This window comes from Balaenoptera physalus (genome assembly GCF_965194825.1).
Source record: "Balaenoptera physalus genome assembly, chromosome: 12".
Taxonomy (NCBI): Eukaryota; Metazoa; Chordata; class Mammalia; order Artiodactyla; family Balaenopteridae; genus Balaenoptera; species Balaenoptera physalus.
The window spans coordinates 70442951-70470949 of record NC_138897.1 but is presented as its reverse complement, the minus strand read 5'-3'; the positions used below and the strand labels follow the sequence as shown (position 1 = coordinate 70470949).

At 60.1% G+C, this 27999-nt stretch overlaps 1 protein-coding gene across 1 annotated transcript; it reads left to right on the top strand.

The window, feature by feature from the left end:
- The first annotated feature begins 112 nt into the window (after nt 1–112).
- Nucleotides 113–24893, top strand: HIC2 (HIC ZBTB transcriptional repressor 2). Its single transcript, XM_082417870.1, has 3 exons — nt 113–272; nt 16786–16883; nt 18525–24893. The coding sequence occupies exons 2-3, from the start codon at nt 16858–16860 to the stop codon at nt 20338–20340; spliced, it is 1842 nt and encodes a 613-aa protein (XP_082273996.1). The 5' UTR covers nt 113–272; nt 16786–16857; the 3' UTR covers nt 20341–24893.
- Nucleotides 24894–27999: the final 3106 nt, after the last annotated feature.

The window sequence follows — 27999 nt, the reverse complement described above, 5'->3', positions numbered from 1 at the left end:
CCAGGCCCCGCCCAGGCCCGGCCCCGCCCCGCCCCGCCTCGCCGCTCGCCCATTCAGATGTGGGTCAGGGGTGAGCGGGCGGTGCCGACGTCACAAGCTTCCAAGATGGCGCCGAGCGGGCGGCTGTGAGCGGCGCTCGGGCGTGCGGGGCGGGGAGCCGAGCCGGGCCGGCGGCGGGCGGACGGGGCGGGCGCGGACGGCGCGGGCGGCGCCGAGGACGAGGCCACGGGAGGGCCGGCCGGCGGGCGAGCGCCGCCGCCGACGCACACGAGGTGAGGGGCGCGGGAGGCGGGCGGCGGGCGCGCCCCCGAGAGAGGGGCGTGGGCGGGCGCGCGCCCGGAGACGTGGGGCTGCTGCGCGCGTGGGAGGGGGCGGGACCCCCGGCTGGTCTGCCGCCTGCGGCGCTTTGTGGCCCCGGGCAGGCGGCGCGGTCCAGGCACAAAGCCCCCGAGCGCGGGTGTGCGGAGCTGGGCGGCGGGGAGGCGGGCGCCGGCTCTTTGTGCCTTTGCATCCGCGGTCTAATCCGAGCAGGTCGGGGAGCGGCGCTGCCTGACAGGCGGACTCCTATTATGCGGGCGGCCCTGCGCCCGCCGCCGCCCCTCGCGGGGCGTTTCGCCGTGTCCACGACTGCGGCCCCGCGCCGTCCGTGTCGTTTCCCCGGCCCCCTCCCCGCAGGAGGACGGCTGCGCGCGGGCAGGGTAGGGGCAGGCCTGGAGGGCCGCTCCCCGAGGGCCAGGCCCTGCGGCTGGTGGGCTCGCTGCCCTGCCCCCAGACCTCTCTTCAGCAGGCGGCCGCTTGGCAAGAAGAGAGATGGGCTTGGGGGAGGGGGTCGGCTGGCAGGGGGAGGGGACCGACTGGCAGAGGGAGGGGGCTGAAGGGCCCCAGCTTGTCACTCTCTGTTTATCTACCGAGATGGTTCATATTCACACGAGCTTAGCTGGGGTGAAGGGAGGCGGGGATGCCTCTCCCTGGGGGGTAGTGACTTACGGAGAGGAGGGAACGCGGCCAGATAATGCTCGCAGCGGCCCCACCCAGAACAGCGTGGGACTGCCTAGGGAAGGGAGCCCAGTGCGGATCCGGATGGCCCAGAACGGTTTTGAAGTTATTTATCCGTGTTTCTCCTGTTCCCTCCACCTCCAGTGCCTTTTCTAGTAGGGGTTGCCAAGCACATCTGGAAAGCTAGGTTCCCGGCCCCCCCACCCCGGCAGGAGGAGTGTAACCCGGGGAGGCCACCCCTCTGACATATGTGGTAGGGGGGAGGGGCAGAGCTTTGCCCATAGGAATCCTGTGGCTGTAGATTGTTGACTGATGTGGGGATGACTGTGCCTCTTGTGCAGGGGGGAGGGGGAGAGCTGGCAGGTAGTGGAGGGGCCTCCAGAGATTCTAGGCTGAACTTGGGGGTGTTCTCCAGTGACCCCCGCTCGAGGGATGGAGCTGGACCTTTCTGGAGCTAGCATTTATTGCTTCCTGGCTCTTGGCTTTACTTCTTTTTCTCCGTTCCCATCTGCCAGCGTCTGGACTCCCTGGGCCTTTCAGCAGACATTTTCAGGAGCACAGGCCATGTGGCTGGTCTGTAGCCCTGGCTCAAGGAGCGGGCTTACGCTCAGCAGAGCAGGGTTGCTGGCATGTTCTGAAAAAAAAAAGCAGATGGGCCGGCCTCAGGCTGGCCTCCAGAGACAAAGCTGTGTGGTGAGATTGCTGGTGTAGCAGGCTCTTAGTACCAAGGGCTGGGGGGGAATGGGAGGCTGATACTTGGGGGCTGAACTGAGTCTTTTGCCCCTGGAGTAGGTTGCCCTGCCTGTGAGTGAAATCGGTCCTGTGTGGTTGTGCTTATTATGGAAATCTCTAGGTCCACGGGCAGGTAGTAGCCTAGGAAGGCTGGGAGGGGGCTTCCCACCTGCCTGCCTGCCTTGGGGTCAGTGCGCCCAGGTTGGTCTGCTTCCTGCGGGCCAGTTTTGGGGTGTTGCTGAGTGCCCGTCCTCTGGCCAGTTGACTCAAGTGCTGGTGTGCACCCAGGATTTCTTCCTGCAGTGTTTTCCTGCCAGTTGTTGGGACTTGTAGATTAGTCTCTCGGCTTTTACAAGCGATTCCTGAAAAGAAAAATCTCCCTCTGGTTGCTGGCTCTGCGTAGAGGAAGAAGCAGCCCGAGGGAGCCAGGCCTTTAATTAAAGCAAAACCGAAATGATTGCTGCAGTGGCTGGAAGGAGAGAAGGCAGCGCAGGTGGGGCGGAGGTGATATGCCCTGTCCTGCAGCGAGGTACCTGCCCGGGACAGGTAGGCACCGTCCCGTCCTCTCTGCCTGGTCTTGGCCAGCAGCCCAGCCTTCTCCACAAGCTGCAGTCCTGGATTAATCCTCACATAGTGTTTTCTTTCCATAGATCAGATTTCTCATTTTGTTAATAAGCACAGTCTCCGATCCACTTGAAGTCAGCTGTCGTGGACTCAGAGCAACAGGGTTTTGCATTATTGAGCTGACAGGCCTGCTGCCTTCCCGGAGTCCTCATTGTCTGCCAGGCGGTGGGGGTGGGGGTGGGGGTGGGGTGGGGGCAGTGCCTTTGAATCAGCAGCTTGCCCCCGTGGAAGGGCTGGCAGGGCAGTTCTGGAGAGTCGAGGAGTGAAGAAGGAATAAAGTTCAGTTTACCCGGGGGACCTGCCACCCTGCCCTTTTTGCTTGGCCTGTTGGCCTCCAGCAGTCAGCCCCACCCCACGGCCTGCCTGCCTTGCCCACTGGGGCTGAGGGCCAGTGCCCCCCGGGACTGATCACTAGAGGGTGGGGGTTCTTGTTCCCGGCTCCTTCTGCAGAGAAGAAACCACAAGTCCTGTTCCGCCTGTCCTGGCCCTCGGAGCCCGACTGATGAGGGACTCCTGGGGGCAGCGTGAGGGGCACTGGCCTCAGCACTGTTTACTCTCCGTGTGGCCTTGGACAGGGATTGACTCTTTGAGCCTTAGTGTCCCCGTTTCTAAAATGGGAACAGAGCTGGAGTTCACATTCACGTATCGCTGCCTTCCAGAGCTCAGCCTGGGGAAGACAGACTGGCAAACAGACGGTCGGAGGATGGGGTGATAGGGCCGCACCGTGCTGCGGGGAGCACGAGGTGGCGAGGGCGGAGGGTGGGCAGCTTCAGGAGGGGGATTTTACTGGGGAGCGCGTGGTTTGGGGAGGGCAGTGCTGGGGAGACAGGAGAATGGCGACAGGAGTGTGGCCCTGCAGATGCTGAGCTACGAGAAGCTGGCGCAGGAGCACCCGCTGCGTGCTCCTGTGAGTCTCTTTCACAAGCTTTTTATCCGTTCAGCGAAATTTTTTGAGAACCAATGCAGTGCCCAGCCCATGTGGCTAGATTAAATCGTGCTGTTGCTCAGAGTTGCCGCTAAGCGGTCAGCCTTCAGCTGGGATGTAGAGACACTGGGAGATTTCAGGGCTCGCTCTGCGTGCAGCACTCTCACAGACTTGGAGGTCAAGTAACTGGAGGTTAAATAACGTCATGGGACTGCAGGGTAGGCGCCTTTGGTGTTCTGTCTGGAGAGGTCAGAGATCCCATCCTGGCTTCCTCGGTTAGGGGCTTCCAGCCAGCTGGGTCAGTTAGGCTCTGCCTGGCAGCCGGCTGTGCTTCCTGCTGGGAGGGGCCTTGCTTAAGGGTTAGGGACCTGGGCTGGGAGAGGGCTCCAAGCCCCAGAACCTGGTGTGAGCTGTGAGTGGCAAAGCCAGAAAAGCAGGTGGGGGCGGGGTGCGGGTTGCGAGTGGGCCCCCAGCATGCTCCGTGAGGAAGGGAAAACTGGGTGCCGACTCCAGACCCCAGCGCAGTCCAGGAGGGAAGGCCCGGGGCTGGGGGTCTCTGCTGAGGGAGCACAGTCTGGGAGGGTGTGGCCAGACTGTGGGGAGAGGGACCCTGAGACACTGCCAGGCTCAGAGCCCCGCCTCTGCCTGCCCTGTGTGGGTGGGTGGAGGGGCGGGGGAGCGTGGCCTTGGGGTTAGAGCAGGTCCTGTCGAGGGCCCCCTGCTGCTGAGCGTGTGGCAGGGTGGGTGCCTGTTTGCTGTCGGGGGTCCACCTTCTCTGAGCGCGTGGGTGAAAAGGGTGGGGTACGGCAGGGCAGGTGGCTTGGCTCCTGGGGCACCCGAGGCTCTCCCCTTCCATTCTGTGGGAATTCTGAGGGCCCCTAAGGAAAGGTGGGGCTTGGGCTTGGCTGGGGAGGGGGGCTTCCAGGTGGGCAGTTGACCTCTTGTGGACCTGGAGGGGCTGCTGGCTCTGGCACGGCCGTGGCCACTGTGCACACTGGCCTCCAGTGGTCTGGGATACTGCCGCCGCCTCGGGTTTCTCTCCTAGCAGCACCTCTGCGGGGGTGGTGGGGTGGTGGTGTTGGTGGTGGTGGTGGTTCTCAGGTGAGTGTGGGGAGGGGCTGCTCCAGTGCCTTGGGCACAGCCCCTCCACATACACACAGGTGGTTGGAGGTGCTGCTCCCTTCCCCACACTGGGGTCGCAGCCCCTTGGCCTCTTCCTCAACCTGGTTATAGGCCTTGTAAGGGGCAGGACTGTTCCATGGCCTTTGCAGTTCCCTTGCCTGCGCTGCTTTGGAGGCTAATAGTAAGCTCTTGGTGAATTCTTGTTCACAGAATGAATGAGAAGGGAGAGTAGAGTTGATGGCTGGGAGGGTGGGGCCTGGGGCCTCAGTGTCTGCCCCATGTGGACACAGGGAACTTTCCCTGTGATGAGCACGGGCTCCACACTGACCCGCAGTGTGTGTGCTGTTCCCTGTGCTGCCTGGTGGAGGCCTGCCTGATGGTGCCCTGGTTCTTACCTCTGCATATCAGGATCACCTGGAGCTGGTGGAGCCCAGCCCGGCCTACCTCTAGGGTGGGCCCAGCCATCTATGCTTCCTAAAGCTTTTGAAATGAATCCAATGTGCAGCCAACTGCTTTAGCAGAGATAAGTCTGTGTTGATAATAGAATCAGGGAGTGGTGAGTCCACAAAGACCAGCAGGGGTGGTCACAGACTGCCCAGTGGGGTTGTGCTTACAGAGCGAGCCAGCGGCTTCTCTGTTAGGTACCAGGGTCTTGGAGAAGCATCAGGTGCAGAGGGGGCTCACCCTTTTCATGGTCCCTTTTCCTGGGGTGGCAGTGGGAGGGACCCCAGGCTGGTGAGTACTAAGGGGGCATCTCCTAGGAGGTCCCCTGGGAACCACCTGCTGCTCTTGACCCCAGGACTCTTGCTCCTGCTTGACTTTAAGGGACTGCCTGCCCTGGTCTCTTGGTTGCATTCTTGGGCCCTGGTTGGTCTCTGTGTGCCCAGGCATAGTGACCTTGGAGTTCCTCGTGGTTCCCTAACAAGCCCACTGTGGCTGCAGCTGGGGACCCCTGGGACCTGTGTCCTGCCCCTTCTTTTTCTCTTTGACCTCAAGGTACCTCGGAGAGAGAGATGGGTCCCTGAGGTTATTTACGTGGGTAAGGTGTGTGAGGGAGCTACTGACAAGGGGCCAGGAGGTGGGGTGAGGGCTGGGAGGGGCACTGGAGGTGGGACTTCAGGTAAGGTATGGCCAGCCCAGCCCAACCTCCTCTGCTGGGACAGAACAATGGGCTGTCTTGGGGCTTAGTTCACGTCTGAGGGCAGCCAGGACACAAGACAGCCCCCGCCTGCTCTGGGCAGCTTACTGCACGAGGGAGGAGAGCAGCAAGGCCCTTGGGTGTGGTGAGGTCTGGAATGGGCCTGGTTGATGTCCTGGGGGGAGGTGCAGGAAGAGCAGCCTGGCCTGGGGCCAGGCAGGAGTGGGGCTGAGTGGTCTGGGCTGGGCAGTCGGGGGAGGGGTGGTCCGGGGCAGTCAGGGTGTCCTCCGTCACTGTTTTCGGCCTGCGCACATCTTGGTAGATGGACCAGTGGGTTCTCCCTTGAGAGTGAGTAGTCCTGGGGGTGGATTCCTGTCTCAGCTGTTTGGCCTCTTCACCCCGCCCCTCCCTGGGACCCCTTTGGTAGAAAAGGGCTGATGGTTTCTTTCCAGCAGGTGCTCCGGCAGCTCTGCTTGCAAACTGGGAGGAGGATGGTTCCCACAGAGCTCCTGATGGGATGCTGGGGAGGTAGCACAAGAGGGCTGGGCCTTCCCTCTCAGGATCCTAGCCCGGGCTGGGCCTGGTGGGACACACCTGTGCAGTCCCTATTGCCTTCTCAGTCCCTGCTGTGTGAGTGGCCTGGAGAGGTTACGCACTTGGTCTAGAGTCCTTCTGCTGGGATGTGGTGGAGAAAGTCTAGGAGTAGGGTAACCACGATGCGACACATGCACGAGGGCGCATTGGACACGCGTGTGGACTCCTGCCGCTGAGCAGGGCTTGAGCCTGAGGGCAGCCGAGTTTTCATTTGAGTGGGGGGCAGACGGCTGCCTGAGACAGAACCCAGGGGTCTGGTTCTGGAGCTGAGCGAGGCCCCTTCCCCAAGCCTCGGGGGCGGAGAGGACCCCTTCTGGTCGTGGAGCTTCCCTTCTGCCCCTGGAGGCCTGGGCCTGTGCTCCCACTTCCAGGAGGGCCTAGGGGGGTGGGGGCAGGACTGGGCAGCCCGGAGCTCAGAACCAGGCTTGGGTCCTCCTCTTGGTGTTCTCTCAGCATAGGGGGCACCGGCTGGGGTCTCCCTCTGGTGTGTGGGGTTGTCTCTTGGCAGAGGGGCCTGGGGGGTCTGGGCGATTCCGGCTGGGCTGCAAGGGGAGGGGCCCTGGGCCACCACCAGCAAGCCACTGCCACGAGGCTGCAGGTGGTGGGGGGGGCTGGGCGTGGGCTCAGGTTGCCCTGTGGCTGTGGTAGGTGAACTCGAGCCCCAGAGGGGTGCGGGCAGGGGAGGGGATAGTTTCCAAAGTCCCACATTCCATGCATGTTGATGCTGATAAGGGCAGCAAGGCTGGCTGTGGGCAGGCGGTGCACACCAGCTTCCCGAGACCCCTCCCTGCCTCCACTCTGCCCACCTCTGGGGCTGAGTACCTGGTCCGCAGCCTGCAGGCGCCCGCCTGCTCAGGCAACACTGCCGCCTCTAGTTAGCAGGTCTTGGAGGCCCCGCAGTGGTTTCTGCCGGCCCTGCCTCTAAGGGTATTTTTGGAGGCCATTTGAAGTGGCATTTCCTTTCTTTTCTTTGAAATTCCTTATTCTCAGGTGTGGCCCTTTGCCTGGGATTTCAGCATTTGGTGAACAACTGTGATTTTGGGGGAAGAGGACTCTGATGTCAAGCCTGTTTCCTCCAGGTGCCAGACCAGACCTCTCCGTGCGTCATTTTCCTTGCCTGTAAAATGGGTTGGTAGAAATATTTGCGGTAATGGTCATCAGCCGTTCTCAGAGTGGTTTGCAGACCCCTGGGGATTCCCAGGACTCTTCAAAATACTTAGACATTACTGGCCTTTGTCCTCGCATTGACACATCATCGGTATGAAGACGTGGTGGGCAGCCCTGCCCGAGGTGCACACTGCATGCTCCAGCCCTGGGTGCTCGAGCCAGGACCACTGGTCTTCCTCATGCTGTTCTAGGGAGGCCGTGCAGGTGACCCAGTGGTGAGTCTTGACCCTGGAGGACACACATGTTAAGTGTTCTCTGTGGTGAGCTGGGGAGGACCCGGGGGGTTCTCGTGCCTCAGACCGAAGCAGGACGTCATTCCAGGAACAGCACTGTGTCTGCGAGCTGCTTTTTTTCATGGAACGTTAGTTTTACTTGAAAGAAGGGCTGACAGGCAAGGTGGTTGTTCAGACTTGGAGAATTGGTCAGACCTTTTCTCAAATGAGCAAAGTGAGCCTTACCACGGGAAGGAAAACAGGTGACAGTGTTCCTTGCCAGCCATAGAGCCAGCAGAGGACAGGGATAGTTTTGGGAACTGCTGTCCTTCACTGCGAGCCTGACTTGAGACCTCTTGTGATGGAAGCACTCGGGTTTTGGTGTCGTATAATGAAGTCTGACAACAGTGGGAAGATGTGATTGACTCAGGGGACCACTGTTTTCTGAATGATTAGCGCTCAGTGTTGCAAAATCCTGGGTGGATGTGAGTGCAGGGTAGGCCACTGGATTTTTGTGTAACCAGGTATGAATTAATCACCGATACAATTTCAGAGTCTACATTGCAACTTTTAAGAACCTACCACTTGTTGAGTTGAAGTGTAATAACAAGGAAGAATAGCCACCATTATCTGAAAAGGGTAAAACATCCCTCCCTTCTGTCTGTGTGAGGTTGGATTTCTCCACAGACTTCAGTCAGAACCACGCATCCTCACTGGCTGAACGCAAGGCAGATGTGAGGATCCAGCTACGTCTGTGTAGCCAGGCGTTAAAGACATTTGCAAAAATGTGAGACAGTGCCACCCTTCTCGTTGATTTTCTTTTCTTTTGGGATAGTTTTTTTCCTCCGTAAAAGCACCATTTATGTTAACATAAAATGGGTTTATTGTTGATAATTTTAAATCAAGTAAATATTTTTTAAGTTACCAGTTTTTCTAACACAGTAAATAAAACAGTAGCATACAAGCCACCAAAGAGTTCTTTGGGGGTCCTTCCTAGTTTTCAAGAATGTGGACAACAGTTTCTGACCGGTGGGCTAGGGCCAGCGGGTGGCCTCCTCCTTTACACCTCCCCTCCCCCCACCCCAACCTGTCCCCTCAGCCCTGCCTCTCCCCTCTGGCATTTGCTCCCGTAGCAGACCTGCATGGGAGCCTGCTGTGTGGCTGGAGCAGCTGTGGCCGTGAGGCTAGTGGGATGCAAGGTCCCTGGCCCCAGGAGCCTGTTGGGTGGCAGCTGGGCAGCTAGTGCTGACGTTGGGTGGGGGGAGAAGTGCTGGGTGGCTTCGCGGAGGAGGGGGCACTCGGGCGTGACTGGTGGGGGCTGCGTGGAGGGGTGGCCTGGCCCTCTGGAAGCCCTCCGCGGGCCGGCCCAGGTGTGGACTTTATCCAAGCCCTGGGAGTCCATTGAGAGCTGTAAGCAGGAGAGTGACTTGATGGGATTGGCGTTTGAGGAGAGAACTGAGGATTGACAGCTGGGACCGCGGGGGTGGGGAGCACATGCTGGACTTGGACGGTCCTTCAAAGTGGCTCCCGTGGGAGGATTCCCCCAGGTGCAGGGGCTCCGGCTTCTGCTGCTTTCTCTTGGGACTGAGTGACACTTTCTGGGCATGTCCTGTGGGACTGGCCCCCGAAGCCCTGGTTCACACGGTGCTGCCGTGTCCCCGGCCATGTGGCTGTGTGCGGGGGTCCCCTGGGGTGGGAAGGGGTGTTTAACCCCTCCCTGGATCGGGAAGACCCTAGTCTCTCCGCACCGAGCACGTTGGCTCCTTGTGGACCTGGGCTGTGCTGCGGGTTGTCACGAGCATGAACCACAAGGTGTGAGTTACATGTGCACACATCTGGCTGTAAAGAGTTGGGGGCGTGCACCCTTCCCCCCACCCCTGTAAGGAATGGTCCCCACGCCCCGGGCTGCTCCCTGGGCCGCTCCTGATTTCACTGCTTTTCCGAATTTGGGGTTAACTGTTGGGAGTGTGTGCCGGTTCTCCGCACTCGTCTGCATTCTTGGACATCGGGTGTGCTCTCTGTGGACATAGAACTGGGCGCTCATCGTGCTTTTGAGACTCACCCAAGTGCTGGGTGTCACTGTGGTTCCTGCGCCCTGGTCCGCCCTTGGCGTGTTCCAAGGTGGCACTGACCCCACATGTCATCGTGGCGCAATGTCAGGGTTTCTGTTTTTGCTGCTGCCTCAATAGCCCAGCTTTCACCCCCTCCCCCAGCTCTGCTTCCTCGGGCAGAGAAGAACCTGTTTATTTCTTCTGTCTCTAAACCGGGTTCCTTAATGCCGAACAGTCCTCCCAGCGCCCCCGGGATGCCGTCTGAAGAAGCTCTGTGCGCACTTTTCTTCGAGTCCTGGGGGCCCCTCTGTCCGACTCCCTTTCTGAGCTCGGCCTCTCCTCTGTTGGGCCCGTCACGTTACCTGCTGGGCAGGTGAGACTTCTTCTCTGTAAGTGCCATCCTGCAGGCGTTTCAGGCACAGAGCCACAGGTTGAAATGTTTTCCACAGCGGTTCCCTAGTTTTATCCTTAAAAATGGCTTTTTAAAAACTGGTGGGTGCCCAAGGTGTGCCTACTTGATTTTATTTTATTTTATTTTATTCGCATTTTGGACTAAAACAACCTGATCCTTGATCTTTGGTTTAGCTCCTTGAGTCCTTGGTCAGAGGCCCTGGGCTTGGGGGTTGGTCCTTCACGCAGGGCAGGGATCCTTCTGTTTGACCCCTGATCCCTGAGGGCCTTGTCCAGCCTGGAGCTCCTGGGGCCGTTGTTGGTGCCTTGCTGGCTGCACTTGGAATGTCCTCTCCTCTCCTGAGCATGCCTGTCAGGATTTGAAGACCCCTTCCCTCTTCCTTGGACACTAGGATGGTTAAAAATGTCATCAGGTTGTTGCTGCCTTCAGATGGCAGGCACAAATCTGCCCCGATAAGAGGTTTTAAGGTGGTCTTTATAGGTGTCCTGTGGGTCCCTGGCTGGACTGTAGGGTTCCCTCCTGTCGGTGCCGCTTCTTGTCTGGGGATTGTTGTGATTAGTTGGGGGTTCGGTCAGCTTGCTCATCAGGCCTGGGACGGGCCCTGCTGCCCCTCCTGAAGATTTCTGTGCACCTGTTGAAGCCAAGTACATCGTAGTCATACCTAAGAAGTGTGCCCAGTTGTGAGCAACAGCGCCATGGACTCTTCCCAGGTGGACACGCATCCAGCATCCATCCTGAGAGAGAAAACACCAGAACAGAAGGCCCTCGTGTGTCCTTCGAGCCCCCTCCACTCCCCAATCCCTCCCCTCACACACCCCTGCTTTCCACCTTGACCAGAACTGGCTGTGTCGTCCCTTTCGGGTCTGGCTGCTTTGCTCAGCCTCTTGCTGGAGGCTCCCGTGCAGGCAGCCAGGCCGTGGGATACGGCGACAGTCAGCTCTTCTTGATCCATGCAAGGCATGAGTGTGGGGCTTGGCCTGAGCCCTGGGGCCTGCCCACTGCTGGAGGGGCTCCACGCCTGCATGGCTTCTGGGACCCAGGGTTTGCGTGTCTTCAGTCTGGGTCTTTTTAAAGTCTGACCGTTCTCTTTTCTGCCCGGGATGACCTCTTTCAGTGTCTGGTCAGCTAGTTGAAGCCCGTCGTTGCCATCTGGCATCCGGTTTGGGTTTTGTTTTTCTGATTCCAGGGCCAGGCTGTCACAGGCAGGGCACAGGGCCTGGGTGCCAGCCACCGGGAGTCTCAGCCGCGTGGGTGGACGGGTCAGCTGCCCTTTCTCGGGGAAGGACTCCTATACCCTGAGGTGGTTCTTCCTGGTTTTCAGTCATGAAGTGTCTTCTGGTACGAAGGGATGATGATAGAAGATGGCAGAGTATTTTTATTTTGTTTTTTAAATATTTGAGAGTCCTTAGTTAGTGTAAGACATAGTGAGCTTCTAGGGTTGGGTTTGAAGTTGTGATGTTGGAGTCTCTGTCCTGGAGGAGCTGTGGGCTGGGCAGCTGCTGCTCTGTGACTCCTGAAAGGTATCCCGGGGTAGGTGGGGGACGGTGACTCCTTTGCAGCAGGTGGCCCAGGCTCCCTGCACTCTGCCTGCCACCCGTGCCTAGAACCCCTTGCCCCCCCGCGGCCACTGTCCTGCCTCTAAGACGCCCGCAGTAACGGAGTGCCACCTCGATCTCTCGAGTTCTGTGGCCACCTCCTTCCCCTTGACCCCCATCACTGAGCATTTACTACCTGCCGAGTGTCAGGCTTTCTGGGGAGTAGAAAGCTTGTAACCCACAGTCCAGTGTGCGTGCAGGTTCTGGTTCTGAGGTCTAGAGTGAGGCCAGACTGTCTGCGTTTCTCAGAACCCTGGGCGAGGGCCTTCCCTGGTGGTCCAGTGGTTAAGACTCCGTGCTTCCAGGGCAAGGGGCGCAGGTTCGATCCCTGGTTGGGGAACAAAGATCCCACATGCCACATGGCATGGCCAAATAAACAAATATTAAAAAAAAAAAAACTAAAAGAAGAAACAGAAACCCTGGGCGATGCTGCCACTGGTCCCTGGACTGTGCTGGACACCCAGCAGGACAAGTAGGAAGTGGGGCTGGGGGCGCAGGAGCCAGCTCCCCAGGGCCTGTCTCCCTGCAGCAGGAGCTCCTTGCTCATTGCCTGATCCGGATGCTCCCTGTTGGCTGTGCTGCCCCGCCCCGCCAGCTTCCCACAGGCTCCCTGCCTCCAGGCTCTAGTTCTTTTGCTGCAAGCAAGCTTCTTACCTAGAGCTCAGGCCCCTTCAGGTGGGGATGGGGAGCAGTGCAGTGTGGGCACAGTCTGGAAGTTTTCATAATAGTGACTGTGCTCCAGGCAACTCTCACCTGCCTCTCCCCAGTTCACCCCCTGTCTCACTGGCTCAACACTCTTGGCCAGACTCAGCCAGGCTGGTGGCCTCCCGGTGTGACCCTGCCCCACACCCTCCCTGGTGCCAGCCAGCCAGCTGTGCCAGTGCCAGCAGGGGAAATCCAGCTGCAGGTCCCCAGGTCGTCCTGGGAGTGGGAGTAACGGGCAGGTTGTAGGCCAGGGGTGAGGTGAGTGTGCAAGGCTCGCCCTGGAGCCCTGGAGAGCGGGGTTTGCGGTTGTGGCCCCGCCAGGCCTCCCCTCGTGGTCCCATGAGCCTCTTGGGTGGGAGTGCACATGTGGGAAGGTGGGTGGACGCCACCTCCCACACTGCTCAGGGACCTGAGGGAGAAGGCCAGCCCCAGGTCCCGATCACCACGTCACCACCGTGCTGATGGAACTGAGTGTTAATTTCGTAGAAGTCTTGTCCGAAGGAGGGCAGGGCTCTTGGCATTCGTGGAGCCCGTTGCTTTCCAGGAGGATGGTCTGGGAGACGAGCCAGGAGCTACTGGCCGAGCCAGGAGCTACTGGCCGGCATCCAGGCCTGGGCCGGATTACCCGCCGGGCTCGCCCAGAGCAGTGGGTCCCACCCACCACCAACCCATGTCTGGAGGGGCAGGCCAGAGAGGGCACAGCCTGGGTCCCCAGAGTAGGCCTGCCCCTGGGTTGTGTAGCCCGGGTGAGGCCTGCTGTGAGGTAGGCTGTGGGAGGGGGAGATGAGGGGGAGCTGCAGGCCGAGGCCATCCTCCTGGCTCCCCTGCCCTGCCCCTGGGAGAAGGAGGTGCAGGTGTCTGTCCCCAGGGTAGGAAAGTCTGGAGTCAGGCTCTGCCACCTGCTTGCTCCTGTGACCTTGGGCAAGTTGCTTAACCCCCAGAACCTGTCCTCTTATCTGGCACTGGAGGTGGAGAGAACACCTCTGAGACTTCCCCACAGGCAGGGTGCCCTCCAACTGGTATGGGGTGAGGAGGACCTGGGGCTGGGGAGGGGGGGGTGGGTTGGGGGCTGGGCCTTAGGCTCTTCTGGATCCTGGGTGCTGGGACCTTCCAGGCCTTCTCGCTCTGCCCTCCAGCTGCCCTCCTGCAGCCTGGGAAGGGCCGGGCCTGCAGGGAGGGGCAGTGCTCGCACCTGTCGGGGCCACACCTGGAGCACCAGGTGGCCACAGCAGGGGTCGGCTGGGCCCAGAGTTGGGGGGGCAGTGGATACGTGTGTCTGAGGCCCTCAATGACACAGTCAGATGTGCTTAAGCCCCTGGGGGCATGGCAGTGGCCTGGTGTCCTTGTGACTCCCACCGCCAGTGGAGCCCTAGGTGGGTGCTGGGCAGCCCCCCCGCTCTCAGCTGGAAGAGTCCTGTGTTCGTTCTTCTGTGACTTCTAGCTGTTGTTCTTTGGCCAGAAGGTGGTTAAGGAGCAAGAACAGCCTCCCATTGGGTGCTTTGGGCTGGGCCGGGAGCGAACTTTTCCGGGGGGACCCAGCATAGCTCTGGGCCTCCTGCGGAAGGTGTGCTCTGGGGAGGGAGGAGGGGTCAGGGTTCCCGGGGACCTGGGTGACAAGGCCTGCCCAAAGAGAGTTGGGGGGTCCCCCTTTTCCTGTCTTCACCCTTCTTTCCAGGACCCTCCATCCTGGCTGGGTATGGGCGGGGTGAGTCGTTTCAGCCAGGGTGCGCGGGGCTTCTTTGGGGGCTCTTTCCTGCCTAGGGAGGTAGGACATTGCAGAAAGGGGCCCACAGTCTCCTGGGAGCATCGCCCAAGGGTGAAACCACACCCTGAGCTTGGGCCCCCCTTGTGGGCTAGAGGTAGGCATGAGATGCCCTCCTCTGTCTCCAGAAGGGAGGGGTGCCTGCCACCAGGCTCCAGGGAGGCAGGGCTGCCTGCCTCTTCCCCAGGGGGTTCCACCTGGAGGCTGAAGGATGGAGCAGCCTGAGGGCCAGGCTTCCTGGCACCCAGGCTCTGGGCTCAGTGGGTGTCCAGGCTAAGTTGGGGTGGCTCCTGTCGGAATTGGGGTTGGAGCCGTTTTCCTTGGCTTCCTGCTTAAACAAGGGCCACTTTCATGTGGAGACCTCCTCTCGTGGCCTCCTGCCCTCTGTGGGTTCCAGGAGGGGAGGCCTCCCCACGAACCCTGAGCCCATGTGGACCACCTGACGTGGGTGGGGCCTTGTCTTGCCTGGGATCCCTGCTCAGCTGTAGGGGCCTGGCCTTGGGCCTGTGCTCTGTAGGCCCCGGGCCTGTCCTCAGTGTGTGTGGGGTCAGTCAGGGGCCGGGCGGGGGCCAGCCGGGCCTGCCTCCCTGGCTTTTCTGAGGCCTGAGCCTGGAGGGAAGAAGAGGAAATGAGATCTCAGTCAGGACCTGTCCCACGTCACTGTGTAGCAGCCCTGTTGGGAAGGTGGGTGCTGGCCGTCCTGTGAACAGAGACCTGGGAAGGTGATCCAGGCCCCTCTGTTCACAAGAGAGCAGAGCTGCCCCCTCCCCCACTTCCTTGCCGGGGTCAGGGTCAGCCCATCTGGGGACAACCACGCACCCATCTGACTGACCTGTCCCACTACCCAAGATCCTGGGCATTCTGGAGCCAGTGCTCCGGGTGGGCAGTGGGGCTGCGCTGGGCGTGGGATCCTTGGGGCTGATAGGCACGCTGCTGGGCCTGCTGCCAGGTGGCTGCTGGGTGCCAGGAGCTGGGGCCAGGCGGCAGCCTCATTCCAGCCCATGGTGGGCTCCTGCCAGGGCTGGGCACCAGCCCTGTACCCAGTGGGCATCCCGTTGCCAGCTTGCCTGGCCAGCCCCACAGTGCTGTTTCTAGCCCTCTCTCCCCTGCTGCTGTGGGCTCTCCAGGGTGGGTGCTTGCTGCTCCGACACCCGCCGTTGAGCCGGAGGACAGAGGCCTCTGGGAGGGAAGGAGCAACACTTTCTAGGGGTCCTGGCCCTCACCTGTGGTGAGGTGTGTCCTCGCTTACGGACACGATGTAGGCCCACACTCGGCCCAGCCTGGGGTGGCCGGCAGGCGGGGCGGCTTCCTGGTGGACGTGTACTCCCAGCAGGCAGCTCTGTGCGACACCCCCCCACCCCCACCCCTGCCCGGCGGAGGGCACAGCCTGCTCTGCCCGGTCCTGCTGGGCCTCCCCGCGGGTAGGTCGGGCTCGAGGGTAGTCACTTGGTCAGTCGCTGGGCCTTGCCCGGGCTGCAGTGACCAGGCTGGTCGACCTGATCCTCCAACAAGGGCGAGGAAGCCCCAGTTGCAGGGTCTGGCCCAGGCTGAGGCGGAGGCCGCTGGGTGGGCACTGTGCCCGGGCGGGGCTTGGGTTGTCCTCAGGTCTGGTGGGGTTCCTGATGTGGCTTCCCATCCTTTCTCCTGGGCTGCTCTCACTGGCGGCGGCATTGCGGTGGTCTCCGCCCCCCTCCCCAGGCAGGGTTTGGCTCCATCTCTGGCCTCTCTTGGCCGAGAGCCTGATGAGGGGCCCAGGCTGCCCTCGGGGAAACGTGGACGCTCTCAGGCTGCTGGACCTACAGAGCTGGTTCTCCTGCCCTCTGGGCTGACCGTGCCCCCTCCCCCCAGCAACCCCTGCAAGAGGGGAGCTGTGCTTGGGGCCAAGAGACAGCTGGCAGGCTGGAGCTGAGGCCTCCTGGCCACCCTGCACCCCGGGTCTGGTCACATTCCTGAGGGACCTGCTGAGCCTCCCTGGCCCTGGGGGCGGGGGAAGGGCAGGCAGGGATGGGCTCCGGGCTGCTGCAGGCCTCCTCCCCCACCCCTGGCTCCATTCCAAGGGCGCCCAGGCCTGCTGGAGTGGGGGACAAGGAGCTGGAGCCTCAGGACCCCCTCCCGCAGGACCCAAAGCTCTGGGGGGGGGCAGGTGGAGCCCACCCACATCTGGCAGCAGCTGCCAGCGGCCTTGGCGGGCTGGTATTGAAAGGGCGAGCCTGCAAACGCCATGTGGTCAGGCTGGGCTGGGCAGGAGGGGGCTGGGCGCTCTGGGCGGGGGTTGGGGGGGGGGAGAGCAGACCCGGAGGGAAGGGAAGGAGCAGGAAAGCCAGAAGCGGTTGAGACTGGTTCTTATAAATAGCCCGTTGCACCAGCGCCTCCAATTTTGACCTTTTGTTATGTAAATGTGGCCAGCCTGGAAAAGGCCTTGCCCAGGCCTCCTGCCACCACGCCTGCCCGCCCTCCAGGAATTGTGTGCCTGCTACCAGCTCCCCCAGATCTAGGTGGCCCTTGGAGTATCCTAAATCTCCTGTGGGGGTGGATGGGAGGAGGGTGCAGGCGAGCTCCCCAAACCTGCGTTCTTCCTGCCACGGGGACTGACTGGGGGCACTATGACCACTGTCTCTTGCCCAGCTGTCTGGGCGTCCCAGCCAGAGAGACCCCCAGACCTTCCTGGGAGCGAGGGCCCCCAGCACCTTCCCCCTCCCCTTGCTGATGCCTTTGTGGATGACCATGTCTGTTTGTCTTCCCTTCCCCAGGTGACCAGGCATTGATGCACCCCCAGGGAGGCCACGCGCTCAAGGAGGCCACCCCCGCTGGCTGCTGCTCACATGGTTTCTGGGCCCCTGGCACTCCGGTAGGTCAGGGAGGGGGAGCTGGGGGCGGGGGCGGCAGAGGGAGGACGTTTGCTCCTCCTCCTGGGGACTCTGGGCAGCCTGCAGCTCTCAGCCTGTGTCCTGGCCTGCAGTCCTTTGTGTGCGGGCAGCGCTGGCAGCATAGAGGGGAGGCTGGGGCTTGGGGAGGAGGGCTGCTGTGGACTCACTGGCTCTCGGAGGCCAGGACCTCCTGCCCTCGGCTAGTCCCCTTGCCAGTTGTCCTGGGTGCTGGCGCTAGGTGTCCCGGCCAGTGTGGAGGCCGCGCCTTGGGCTCTTTGTCCCTGCCTGGCTGGCTCGGGCAGGGAGTGGCGGAGGGCTGGTTCCTGCGCGACCTGGGCTCCAGCCTCTGAACAGCCTGACAAGGCCGAGCTGGCCTGAGGTGCTTGCTGCCTCCTGCTGTCAGGCCCTGAGTGCCGGCCCACGTGGTCACTGGGTGCTCGAAGTCTTCCTTGGGGTGCACAGGATCATGGGGGGTTTTCCTCTGTCTTTGCAAACAAGGGCAGGTACGGGCCAGTGGGAGGAAGGCAGGTGGATGCAACCCCTCCAGGCTCTGTCCTGAGGGAGGCAGGGCTGGGCGCCTGGTAGGAGCTGATCCCAGGTGTGGGAGGCTCAGAGCAGTCAGTTCCTCTCCGAGGTTGGGCCGTGAGCAGAAGGACATGAAAGCCCCTTGTCGGCCTCACGGCTCAGAGCACCTGTGGGAGGGCACGAGCTCCTGAGTGGCTGGAGGGGTGGGGAGCCACGGCCTTGCACTGTGGCCCTGCTGCCCAGTCGGGTGGGTGCATGGTTGGGGCACGCTGCTCCCAGAGACCCCTGTGCACACTGCCACACAGCCACCACAGAGTTCCTCTGCATGTGTTTTCCTCAGTGACGTCAGTTAGCATCTGTGCCAGTCTGGCGAGTTTCCCAGGCTCATACAGCACTGCCTGCCCTGCCCAGAAAGTCCCTGGGGCCCAGCGGTGCCAGGGCTTGGCCAGGCTGCCTTTCCTTCTCGGCACCTGGAGGCCCAGACAGGGGGTAGGGGGGATGGGTGCTCAGTGCCTGTGATGGGGCAAGGCCTTGTGGGGTGGGGGTGGCGGCTGGGCGCAGTGTCACGTGATGCTGGTAAACCTCAGAGTTTGGGAAGCCTCTAGGGTTGTTAGAGAGAGACCCAGCCTAGAGCAGAGGTCGCAGACCAGAGGCTGCATGTTTGATCTGGCCCACATGGTATTTAAGGAAAAAGAACCTTCATTTTGCATGGGGTGGTTTCACCTGAAAACCTGGATTTCTGGCTTGTCTCGAAAACTGGGAAGCTGCATGCCCACGTGGGAAGTCCAGCCACCCAGCACCTCATAGACCCCTGCCTTTGGGTCTATGAGGCCAAAGACGGAACAAAGACCTTTGGGTCCCATCTGGGCACGTGGTTGGCTTCCTTTAGTGCGGAGATGATACCTTGGGCCAAGTTCAAATCCCAGTTTGGTTGCCCGCCACCATGTGCCCTTCATTGTCCTCTGTTTTCAAGTTTGCAGATAGGCTGGTGCCGCCCCACTTCTCTGGCAGCCTGGGTGGCGTGAGTTCCCTGCCCAGGTGCCAGGCCCCAGGAGGGTCCCCCGCTGATGTGCGCGCGTACCTGTTCTTGCCCGCAGGTGGTGCGTGTGGGCAGGGCGTGGGGACATGGGGCCCGACATGGAGCTGCCCAGCCACTCGAAGCAGCTCCTGCTGCAGCTGAACCAGCAGCGGACCAAGGGCTTCCTGTGTGATGTCATCATCATGGTGGAGAACTCCATCTTCCGGGCCCACAAGAACGTGCTGGCCGCCAGCAGCATCTACTTCAAGTCCCTGGTCCTGCACGACAACCTCATCAACCTGGACACAGACATGGTCAGCTCCACGGTGTTCCAGCAGATCCTGGACTTCATCTACACCGGCAAGTTGCTGCCCAGTGACCAGCCAGCCGAGCCCAACTTCAGCACGCTCCTCACCGCCGCCAGCTACCTCCAGCTGCCCGAGTTGGCAGCCCTCTGCCGGCGTAAACTCAAGAGAGCTGGCAAGCCCTTTGGCTCCGGGCGGGGTGGGGCCGGCCTGGGGCGGTCCCCCCGCGGCCAGCGGCTGTCCACGGCCTCTGTCATCCAGGCCCGGTATCCGGGGCTCGTGGACGGGCGCAAGGGGGCCCACACCCCCCAGGAGCTCCCCCAGGCCAAAGGCTCCGATGAGGAGCTCTTCCTTGGTGGCTCCAGCCAGGAGAGCGTGCATGGCCTGGGCCGGCCGGTCTGTCCAGCCAGCGGGGAGGCTGGCCTGGGTGGCTGCAGCACCAATGGCAGCGGCGGGGGCTGCGAGCAGGAGCTGGGCCTGGACTTGTCCAAGAAGAGCCCCCCGCTGCCCCCCGCCACCCCCGGGCCCCCCCTTACCCCCGACGACCCAGCCCAGCTGAGCGACAGTCAGCAAGGCTCACCCCTCTCGGCCTCCGCCCCTCCCGTCGCCAACAGTGCCTCTTACGCCGAGCTGGGGGGCACCCCCAGTGAGCCCATGGATCTGGAGGGGGCCGAGGACAACCCCCTAAGCCTATTGGAGGGGCCGGGCGGGCAGCCCCCCCGCAAGAGCCTCCGGCACTCGGCCCGCAAGAAGGAGTGGGCCAAGAAGGAGCCCGTGGCCGCCTCCCCCTTTGAGCGGAGGGAAGCGGCGCCAAAGGGCCCCTGCCCAGGGGAGGAGGCCGAAGGGCTCGGGGACAGGGTTCCCAACGGCATCCTGGCCAGCAATGCGGTGGCGGGCGGGCCCTACGGGGAGCCCTCATACCCCTGCAAGGAGGAGGAGGAGAACGGCAAGGATGGGAGTGAGGACAGCGGGCAAAGCGGGAGCGAGGGCGGCAGCGGCCACGCCGGCGCCCACTACATGTACCGGCAGGAGGGCTACGAGACGGTGTCCTATGGGGACAACCTGTATGTGTGCATCCCCTGCGCCAAGGGCTTCCCCAGCTCCGAGCAGCTCAACGCGCATGTGGAGACGCACACGGAGGAGGAGCTCTTCATCAAGGAGGAGGGTGCCTATGAGACGGGCAGTGGGGGCGCCGAGGAGGAGGCCGAGGACCTGTCGGCGCCCAGCGCGGCCTACACAGCCGAGCCCCGGCCCTTCAAGTGCTCGGTCTGCGAGAAGACCTACAAGGACCCGGCTACTCTGCGGCAGCACGAGAAGACTCACTGGCTGACGCGGCCCTTCCCCTGCAACATCTGCGGCAAGATGTTCACGCAGCGCGGCACCATGACGCGCCACATGCGCAGCCACCTGGGCCTGAAGCCCTTTGCCTGTGACGAGTGCGGCATGCGTTTCACCCGCCAGTACCGCCTCACTGAGCACATGCGCGTGCACTCGGGCGAGAAGCCCTACGAGTGCCAGCTGTGCGGGGGCAAGTTTACGCAGCAGCGCAACCTCATCAGCCACCTGCGCATGCACACCTCCCCCTCCTAAAAGCCAAAGACCCTGTTGGCCCGCGGGCGCCCAGGAAAGCAGGGGCACAGTGGCTGGGCCCCGGGTGTGGGGCAGTTCCTGGTGCAGCCCCCCGCCCGCCCCCCAGAGCTTTAATCCACAGTCTGTACCAAGCGGAGAAGCAGGCAGCTGGCACCCAGCCCGAGTGAGTGTGGCTGCTGCGCTGTCTGCCTCCTGATCCTGCCCGGCCTAGTTCCCCGTGAGGGCCACGGCGGGGCCTGCGGGAGTGGGTCACGGGGGTGTCCCGCAGGCCGGGTCGGAGCAGGGGGAGTGGGGGCCTCCCTCCACGCTGCGGGGAGCAGGGCTGCCGTGGCCGGGGTGTCTGTGCTGCCAGCCTGGCTCTGCGGGGAGCGGTGCCAGAGGGAGGGGACAGCGCCCTCCCTCCTCGAGCCAGGGGTCACCGCTCACTGGTGCTGGGACAGTCAGGGGCCCCCACCGCCTACCTCTCCACAGCTAAAGAGCCCTCTGGGCCTGTGTGGCTGTTATTCCTACTGATCTGTTCCTTTTTTCTTTTTGAATTTTGTTTTTTAAACCAAAATCAACAAGAGTTTATTTTCCTTCCGGCCCCTCGGGGCTGAGCCTGGGTCTGCAGACTGAATGTACCGGGGCAGCCACCCCACCCCGCCTGACTGTGGGCTGGGCGCCCACCCTCCAGGCCCCAGAAGCCCTTCTTGGCCAAAGGCTTCCCTGGGCCCCGAGCCCTGCCTCGGCTGCCTCAGGAGAGAGAGTGCTTTTCCCATAGTTTCTGAGGAATATTCTTTGTTTAGAGGTACTTGTTTTTTATTAAGAGAAAACCCCGTGTAACGTGTATGTGAATGTTGGAACTGGAAGGTCTGGGGTTGGTGGGGGGCGGGGGGAGGCTGGCCGCGGTGCCAGGACGTTGGTACGCGTTTCCATTTTCTCCGTGTGTGTGGTGTGCGCGGTACGTGTGGACTCATGTCGCGTTTCCTTCCTTCCTTGCCCTTCAAGGTGGAGAGACTTCTGACCTTTTGCTACCTCTTGAATTTGTGAGAACAGGACGTTGGTTGGTGATGGCAGTTGTGGCCGTGACACTTGTGTTTTCCTTGTCGCCCTCCTGGGCCCCCCGCCTGTGCCCCCTCTCAGAAGGGGCACCTGTACTTCCTCTGTGCACGTGTGGCCAGCTGGCCACCCTGAAGGTGTTCTGAGTGTGCTGCTGGGCGTCAGGGAGCCCGAGCTGCCTCTCATCTGGGCCCGAGTGGGGGTATTGGTGCTCCAGCCCCTGGGGAGCCCCTGGCACAGGACCAGGTGCCGGGAGACGGGAGCCACACGGTGGGACAAGTTCCTTGAGGCTCCCGGTCAGGCCAGGACGGGGCGGAAGTGAGCCCCCCCCATCCTGTCCCCTGGGCCTGCAAGAGCCTGACCTCGGGAGAGCAGCAGCCCCTACCTGACCAGTGCGGAGGGGCTGACCACAGGGATGTGTATATCTTCTCCCACCGCCCCCCCCCCCCCCCGGCAGGGTGGGGACCTGCTCTGCTTTGGCATATCTGGGCGGTCTGGGGAGAGGCTGGCTGCCACCTGTGGGCTCAGCCCTGAATCCCACCCTATCCTCACCTCTCGCCTTGGGCTCTCCGCCAGCCTCAGCCACCTCCATGGCCCTAGAGCCATGCTCACAAGGCCAGGCCAAGGTCGAGAGGTCGGCACCACTGTCCTCAGCCTACTGTAGCCACAGGGCTGGACCAGCGGCTTTATCTTCTTCGTTTTGCTTCATGTTTTCATTTCTTTTCTTTCTACTTTAAGTTCAGACCAAAAAATTCCGGAGTCATCCCCTACCCCCATCCTCCACCCCTCCAGAGACCCTCCAGCTGAAACCAGAGCCTGAGTTCAGGGACCCGAGTGGTGGGTGTTGGGAGTGAGGGCACGCAGGCCATGTGGGGCCCTGCTGAGCCCTTGGGGTACCCCCGGCCTCGGGCTGCTCCTCTCCCCTCTGGGGACTTGTGTTCCAGCAAGTCAGGCGGGGCCCCTCCAGCGCCTCTGCTCTCCCGACTCCCCTACCCCGTCAGCACTTAAGCCACACGACAGAAGTCTGTAGCGGGAGCTGCACACATGCCCCTGGGCGTGGCCCCCGGTGAAGCAGGTGGTTCATGGCAGAGCTTCAGGGACTGGGCGCAGAGGCCCTCACTCTACGACCTTCGTGCGACGTAGTATTGTACCCACCTGAGTATTGTATCATATATCGAGCCTTCTCTGTATTTTAACAAGAAAGCAAAACACTAGTTTCCTATTTAAGACTTTAAGGGTTTGTGGGGCGGGCGGGGTTAACACGACACTTGGTTTTGTTTTCCTTTTCCTTTGGTTTCATGTGGAATGCGTGCTCGTGAGTGTGTGCATGGACGTGTGTTAGAGCCTCACCAGGAGATTAGGCTGTTGGAGGCCAAGGGCGGCTTACAGTTCTCTGCTTTAGTCACTTAATTCCTGAATGTTTCAGAGAAACAGGAAACAGAAAATAGCAGATGTCATGTAGGAAAGAGGATAAACAACAACAAAAAAAAAGAAAAAAAAAGAAAAAAAAGCTCACACCCAAATTCACAAAACCTATTTTTTAAACCAAAGCACATTTTGAATGCGTATGGAACCTCAATGGGCTCAGAAAAAAGATACTAATATATTTATCTCATTGTTTACATAAACTTTTACAGTTTCAGACCTCAGCAGATAAAAGGCCAGTCCCAGTGAACCCCACCTTCCGCCGGAGCCCCTTCTGAGTAGGCCCTGGAATGGCTCACGGGCAGAGGGGCCACTGTGGGGCCGGGGCGGGCGTGGAGGCCCCTGAGCCCTCCTCCCAGCCCGGGCCTCTCCCAGCCCAGCTGGCACCAAAGAGCTTGGGCCCGTGCTGACCCGCCCCCCAGGCCTCCTGGCCAGACCATGGTGGTCCTGCCAGCTGGCACAGCAGGGGTGGCTGTCAGTTCTGGCCACAGGACCTGAGCCTGGGCTTGGGCCCTGGGATGGACGTATGCCCCCATCCCGCTGCTCTGCCTGCGACCCTTGGGTGGGTTGATGTGAGGGTCCCTCCCACGCCAAAAAGCCAGGACCTTTGCACAGCTCCGTCGACTCCAGCGGGTCCCCGCCCCCTGGGGACCCCCACCTCCACCCCGGCAGTGGGAGGGGCTCACTGGGCCGGTCCTTACCTACACAGACGGTGCAAACACTCTGAACAGTGTTGTTTTTGTATCAATATGTTTGTGCAGTGATGAATGTATTTATTTCTCAGACTTGGGCGAGCGAGCGGTAGACCGGCCTCCGCCACTGCACGCTCCCGCCAGACCGGGCCCACCACCGGGGCTCCTCCAGGATTGCAAAAAAGGTAAAGAAGAAAAGATGAACCTTTAAGCAAATACGAATCTCAGAGACTCGCAGCATAGCCATACACCTCAGCCTGTGAAACGAACAATCTGGACCCAGATGGACTTTCAGAACCACACACAGCCGTGTGTGTTACCGTTGGTCGCCACTTGGGGGCTCTGGGCTTTCCCCGCCCCCGCCCCCACCCGTCAGTATTCACTGGACTGGCTGTGTGCAGGAGTGCGATCGGGGCGGGCTGGCTGGGCAGGCGGACCCCAGCCACCCTCCCCGCGGCCGTCCTGAGTCGGGGTGAGGCCTGGGCAGCTGGGAGGGGAGGGATCAGGGCAGAGGCGGCCGCATCCGTCCAGTCCCCTTGGCTTGGGGGGCAAAAGCAGAGGCACCAGGCCTCAGAACAGACCAGGGATCCCAGCCCTACCGGCCCCCTGCAGGGACCAAGGCCCTCCCTATTCCCCAGAGCCAGGTTGGGCATCATTGAACCTGTGAACCCGAAGCCAGGAAGGGGTGGTGGAGTGGTGCCTGACCAGAGCCTCAGTCTGACATTCCAAATCAGGGGGTGGGTGTGCGCTGTGGGAATTGAGGCTGCCCGGGACCCCCTGCCTAGGACCACCCATCCCCCACCGGGCTTGTCACCCCACTTTAATTTTCTACCGGGAACCCCTCCCCCTACCTCACCTTGCTATTTATTGCTGTAATTTATTGACCTCAAATATGCTGCATAACAGACCTCACTCAGGGCAGAGAGGATCCCCAGGGCTCCCCCCCTCCACTTGGCGGGGCCCTGTGGGGCCAGGTGCTGAGGGGAACCTCTCTGTCCCCCACCCATCACTTGCTTTCCCCCTCCCCCGTTGGGGGACCCCAGGTTGGGCACTGGCCCATTCTCAAATACCTCGAGGGGGAGGGGGAGGGATGGGGTTATAGCTGTTTTGTTGGACGGGAACTGGAAGAGGGATCATGTCCTGCTATGCGCCCTTCCCAGGAAGGGGGGACCACGATCGCACTCCTGTACTGGCCACCGCCACTGTCAGTCATCACACTGAGTTCACTTCCCTCGAGAGTTTGGATAAATTCAGGTCAGAGCTGCAGGTATGCAACCCTCAAGTGTCATAGTAAAGCAGTTCACTGATTTCTCCATTCAGAAGCGTGCAGTCTTAATGTACAGTGATGAGAAACTGTTATTTTATGATCTTTTCATTAAAAGCTTGATTGAAAACTCGTGTGAGGCCTCTTCTCTGGCTGTTCTCTTGCTAAATGAGAAACTGCTTTCCTTTCTCTGTCCAGCGCTTCCAGGACCTGGGAGGGTGGGAGCTGGGGTGGGCATCTTCCTGCCCCAGGCCTAAGGGTGGGTTTCAGAGGGGCCTAGGCCCTCGGTGGCATGTGTGCGTCTGGAGTTGGCAGTTGAGTCAGCATCCTTTCTGGCAGTGTTGGCCAAAGCTGGCCGAGGCGGTTTGGGAAGCAGGGGGTGTGTGGATGGGTTGTGGACCCGGTGGCCTGGGTGAGAGGAGGTCTGGCCCATGCCCAGGACCATGCATTGGAACAGCAGGATCGGGCCAGGGCAGGGGGTGCTCATTACTGCCCACTGGTCCCTCCTGCCGCTTGGTCTTGGGATGGGGTGGGTGGGAGCCGGGAAGGGGGATAATCTTAGTCTCTAGGGTCGGGGACAGTAGACCCCATTCCCTTGAGGACTGTCCCTCCTGAACCAGGGTGGGGGTACCAGGCTGAGTGAAGACCCAGGAGGAGGAGCAGGCTGAGTTTGGGAGGGTGGTCAGCCAGCTCAGCCCCCGGATTCTGTGTACTGCAGGTATCCAGGCAGCTACAGGGCTGCAGCAGGTGAGCCCCCAGAAGAACATGGGCATTGCTGCTCTAAATCTCAGTAAGTTCTGTTCAATTGTTTTAAAATTCTTTTTTTTTTGATATATCAAAGCAATATTCAAACATAGTTTGAATAATCAAATGGCTCTTAAAAAGGCTTAAAACAAAAAATGGTTTCTCGTCCTTCCCAGCCCATCCCCACATTGTGCAGGCAACCAGAGTCCAGCCTCACAGCAGGTGATCATTTCAGTTCATCTCTACCCTCTTCCCCTTCCCTCCTACCCCTGCAAATAGTTATCGGATGTTTCCTGTGATCTAGGGCTTGGCAAACTTTTTCTGTAAGGTTGCCAGATAGTAAGTGGGCCATTCAGTCTCTGTGGTGACTCACCTCTGCAGTCACAGAGCAAAAGCAGCCAAAAAGGGTGTAAGCAGACGGGTGTGGCCATGTCCCGTTCAATTGCATTTACAAACCCTGGTGCAGTGTGCAATTGGCCAAGCCATAATGGTTATCACCATGTACATTTGTTTATTGCCGGGCCAACTAGTGTACTGGCCCTTCTTATTTTTCTTGAGGTTTAATAACAATCTTATCTTTTTTTAATTGCTCAGTTTGATCTGAGCCTCTTTCTCCACCCTTTGACTCTGTGAAATGCCTCCCGGTACAGTTTTCCACAGAATCAGACACTGTCTGTTCTGGCGCCTGCTGTTCTGCACAGGTTGGGCTGGAGTCCTGCCTTTTTGTCCTGCAACAGAAGTCCTGTTTTCTGGCTCCTGTGTGTTCTTTTCTTGGGTGACATGCTTGTTTGGTAGTGTATTTGCTCCAGTACCATCCTGACAAAAGAACACATGGGAAGTGGGTTTCTTGAGACTTAAAATGTTGAAAATGCTTTTAAATGACACGGAATTGGTAGTTTGGCTGGGTATAGAATTGTGGATTGGATGTCATTTTCCTGCTGAAGTTTGAAGGAGTTGCTCCATTGGCTTCTACCTTCCAGCGTTAGAAGAAGCCCAGTCCCCTGTGTGTGACCTGATTTCCTCCCTGGAAGCTTTGGTGTCATCTCTCCATTTAGACGGTTTTCTGTTCGTTGGGCAGGTGATGGGTTGGTTCTACTCTGCAGGCTCATTCTCTTCAGTAAACTCTTACTGATTTTTAAAGCATCTTAGCAACTTTTTTTTTAGGTGAAGTATAGTTGATTTACAATTGTTGTGTTAGTGGTTATTTTAAATTTTATTTCTTCTGTTTGTTCCTTGATTGTTGCATTTTGTTCTCTTTTCCTGGATGTAATCTCTTTCTAAGGAAACTAATTTTTTGACACTTTCTACTGTTCCTTGCATTGTATCTAGTTCCCTTTTAGATCCACTTCTGGTTTGTTTTTATCCTGTTCTATAATTTTAAAGACTTTTCCTCAAATGTTGGGTGGCCTTGGCAGTTCATATTTAAGAATGAGACCCTAAAAAGCTACTTGGAACCAGTCCAACCGTCACCTAGGGTGTGCGGGTTTCATCGCACTTGTCTTGCAGGTGGGATGAAGGGAATGAGCACCGCTTCCCCGTGTGCGGAGTTGGCTGTGGTGCTTTTGACGGAGGCGCCAAGGCGAGGCCTCATGCCTCTTAGCACGGATCACTGGAGGAGGTGGGAGATGAGGGGTTACTCCATCGCAGCCTGAGCGAGTTGGGCCTGGTTAGGGAGTCATTCTGTGGGTGGAGGTCAAGGATGGGGTTGAGTTGTAGGCACCGCTGTTTCCTTTCATAAAGGTTTTGTTTAAAATGTGCCTCTTTCTGAAAACCATCTGAGTAGGGCTGTTCTTGATCCTGTGCGGTGGAGGTGGTTTGAGCCAAGAAAAGGAGTCGGGCAGGAAAAGAGCTGCTCTGGGTGCCCTGGCATCCAAAGAAAGGGACGGAGGGAGGGAAGAAAGGAAAGTTCGAGGAGAGTGAGCCAGAGGCTGCTCCCATCTTCACGCAGGAGGCAGCCCCGAAGCGGAATGTTTCCATAGACCTTCTGGAAGGTCCTTTTCTGAGTTCAGCAAATGGAGAGGAAGCTTTTGGACGGCTCCCCGCGAAGCTGGGGTGGGGGGTGGGGCAGCGTGTCGTTAATAGTCTCCACACTGCAGGATGTCGCTGCTGCTGATTCCGGGGCCCCCTGCCTCGCGGGGCACGTGGGAACGTGGCTGAGGGTAGAATTTTTTCTGGTCACTGTGTGGTTTAGGATGTTACCTGGACTTACTGTGGTGATCATTTCACAATGTCCATAAAGATGGAATCATCGTGTTGAGCTCCTGAAACTAATGTTATGTGTCAATTATACCACAGTTGAAAAATGCCAGTTGACAGTCTGGGTTTGACCCCTGGTTGAAGGGCCGGGTGACCCTCCCACCACTGCCCTGCCCTCAGGGGCCACCCAGGACTCCCTCACAGTGGGGAGAAGGCAGGCTGTGGGGGATCCAGCCGATGTAGCAAAGGACCCCAGGCTGGGGGCAGAGCATGGGGTTGACTCCTCACAGTTCTGGGGAC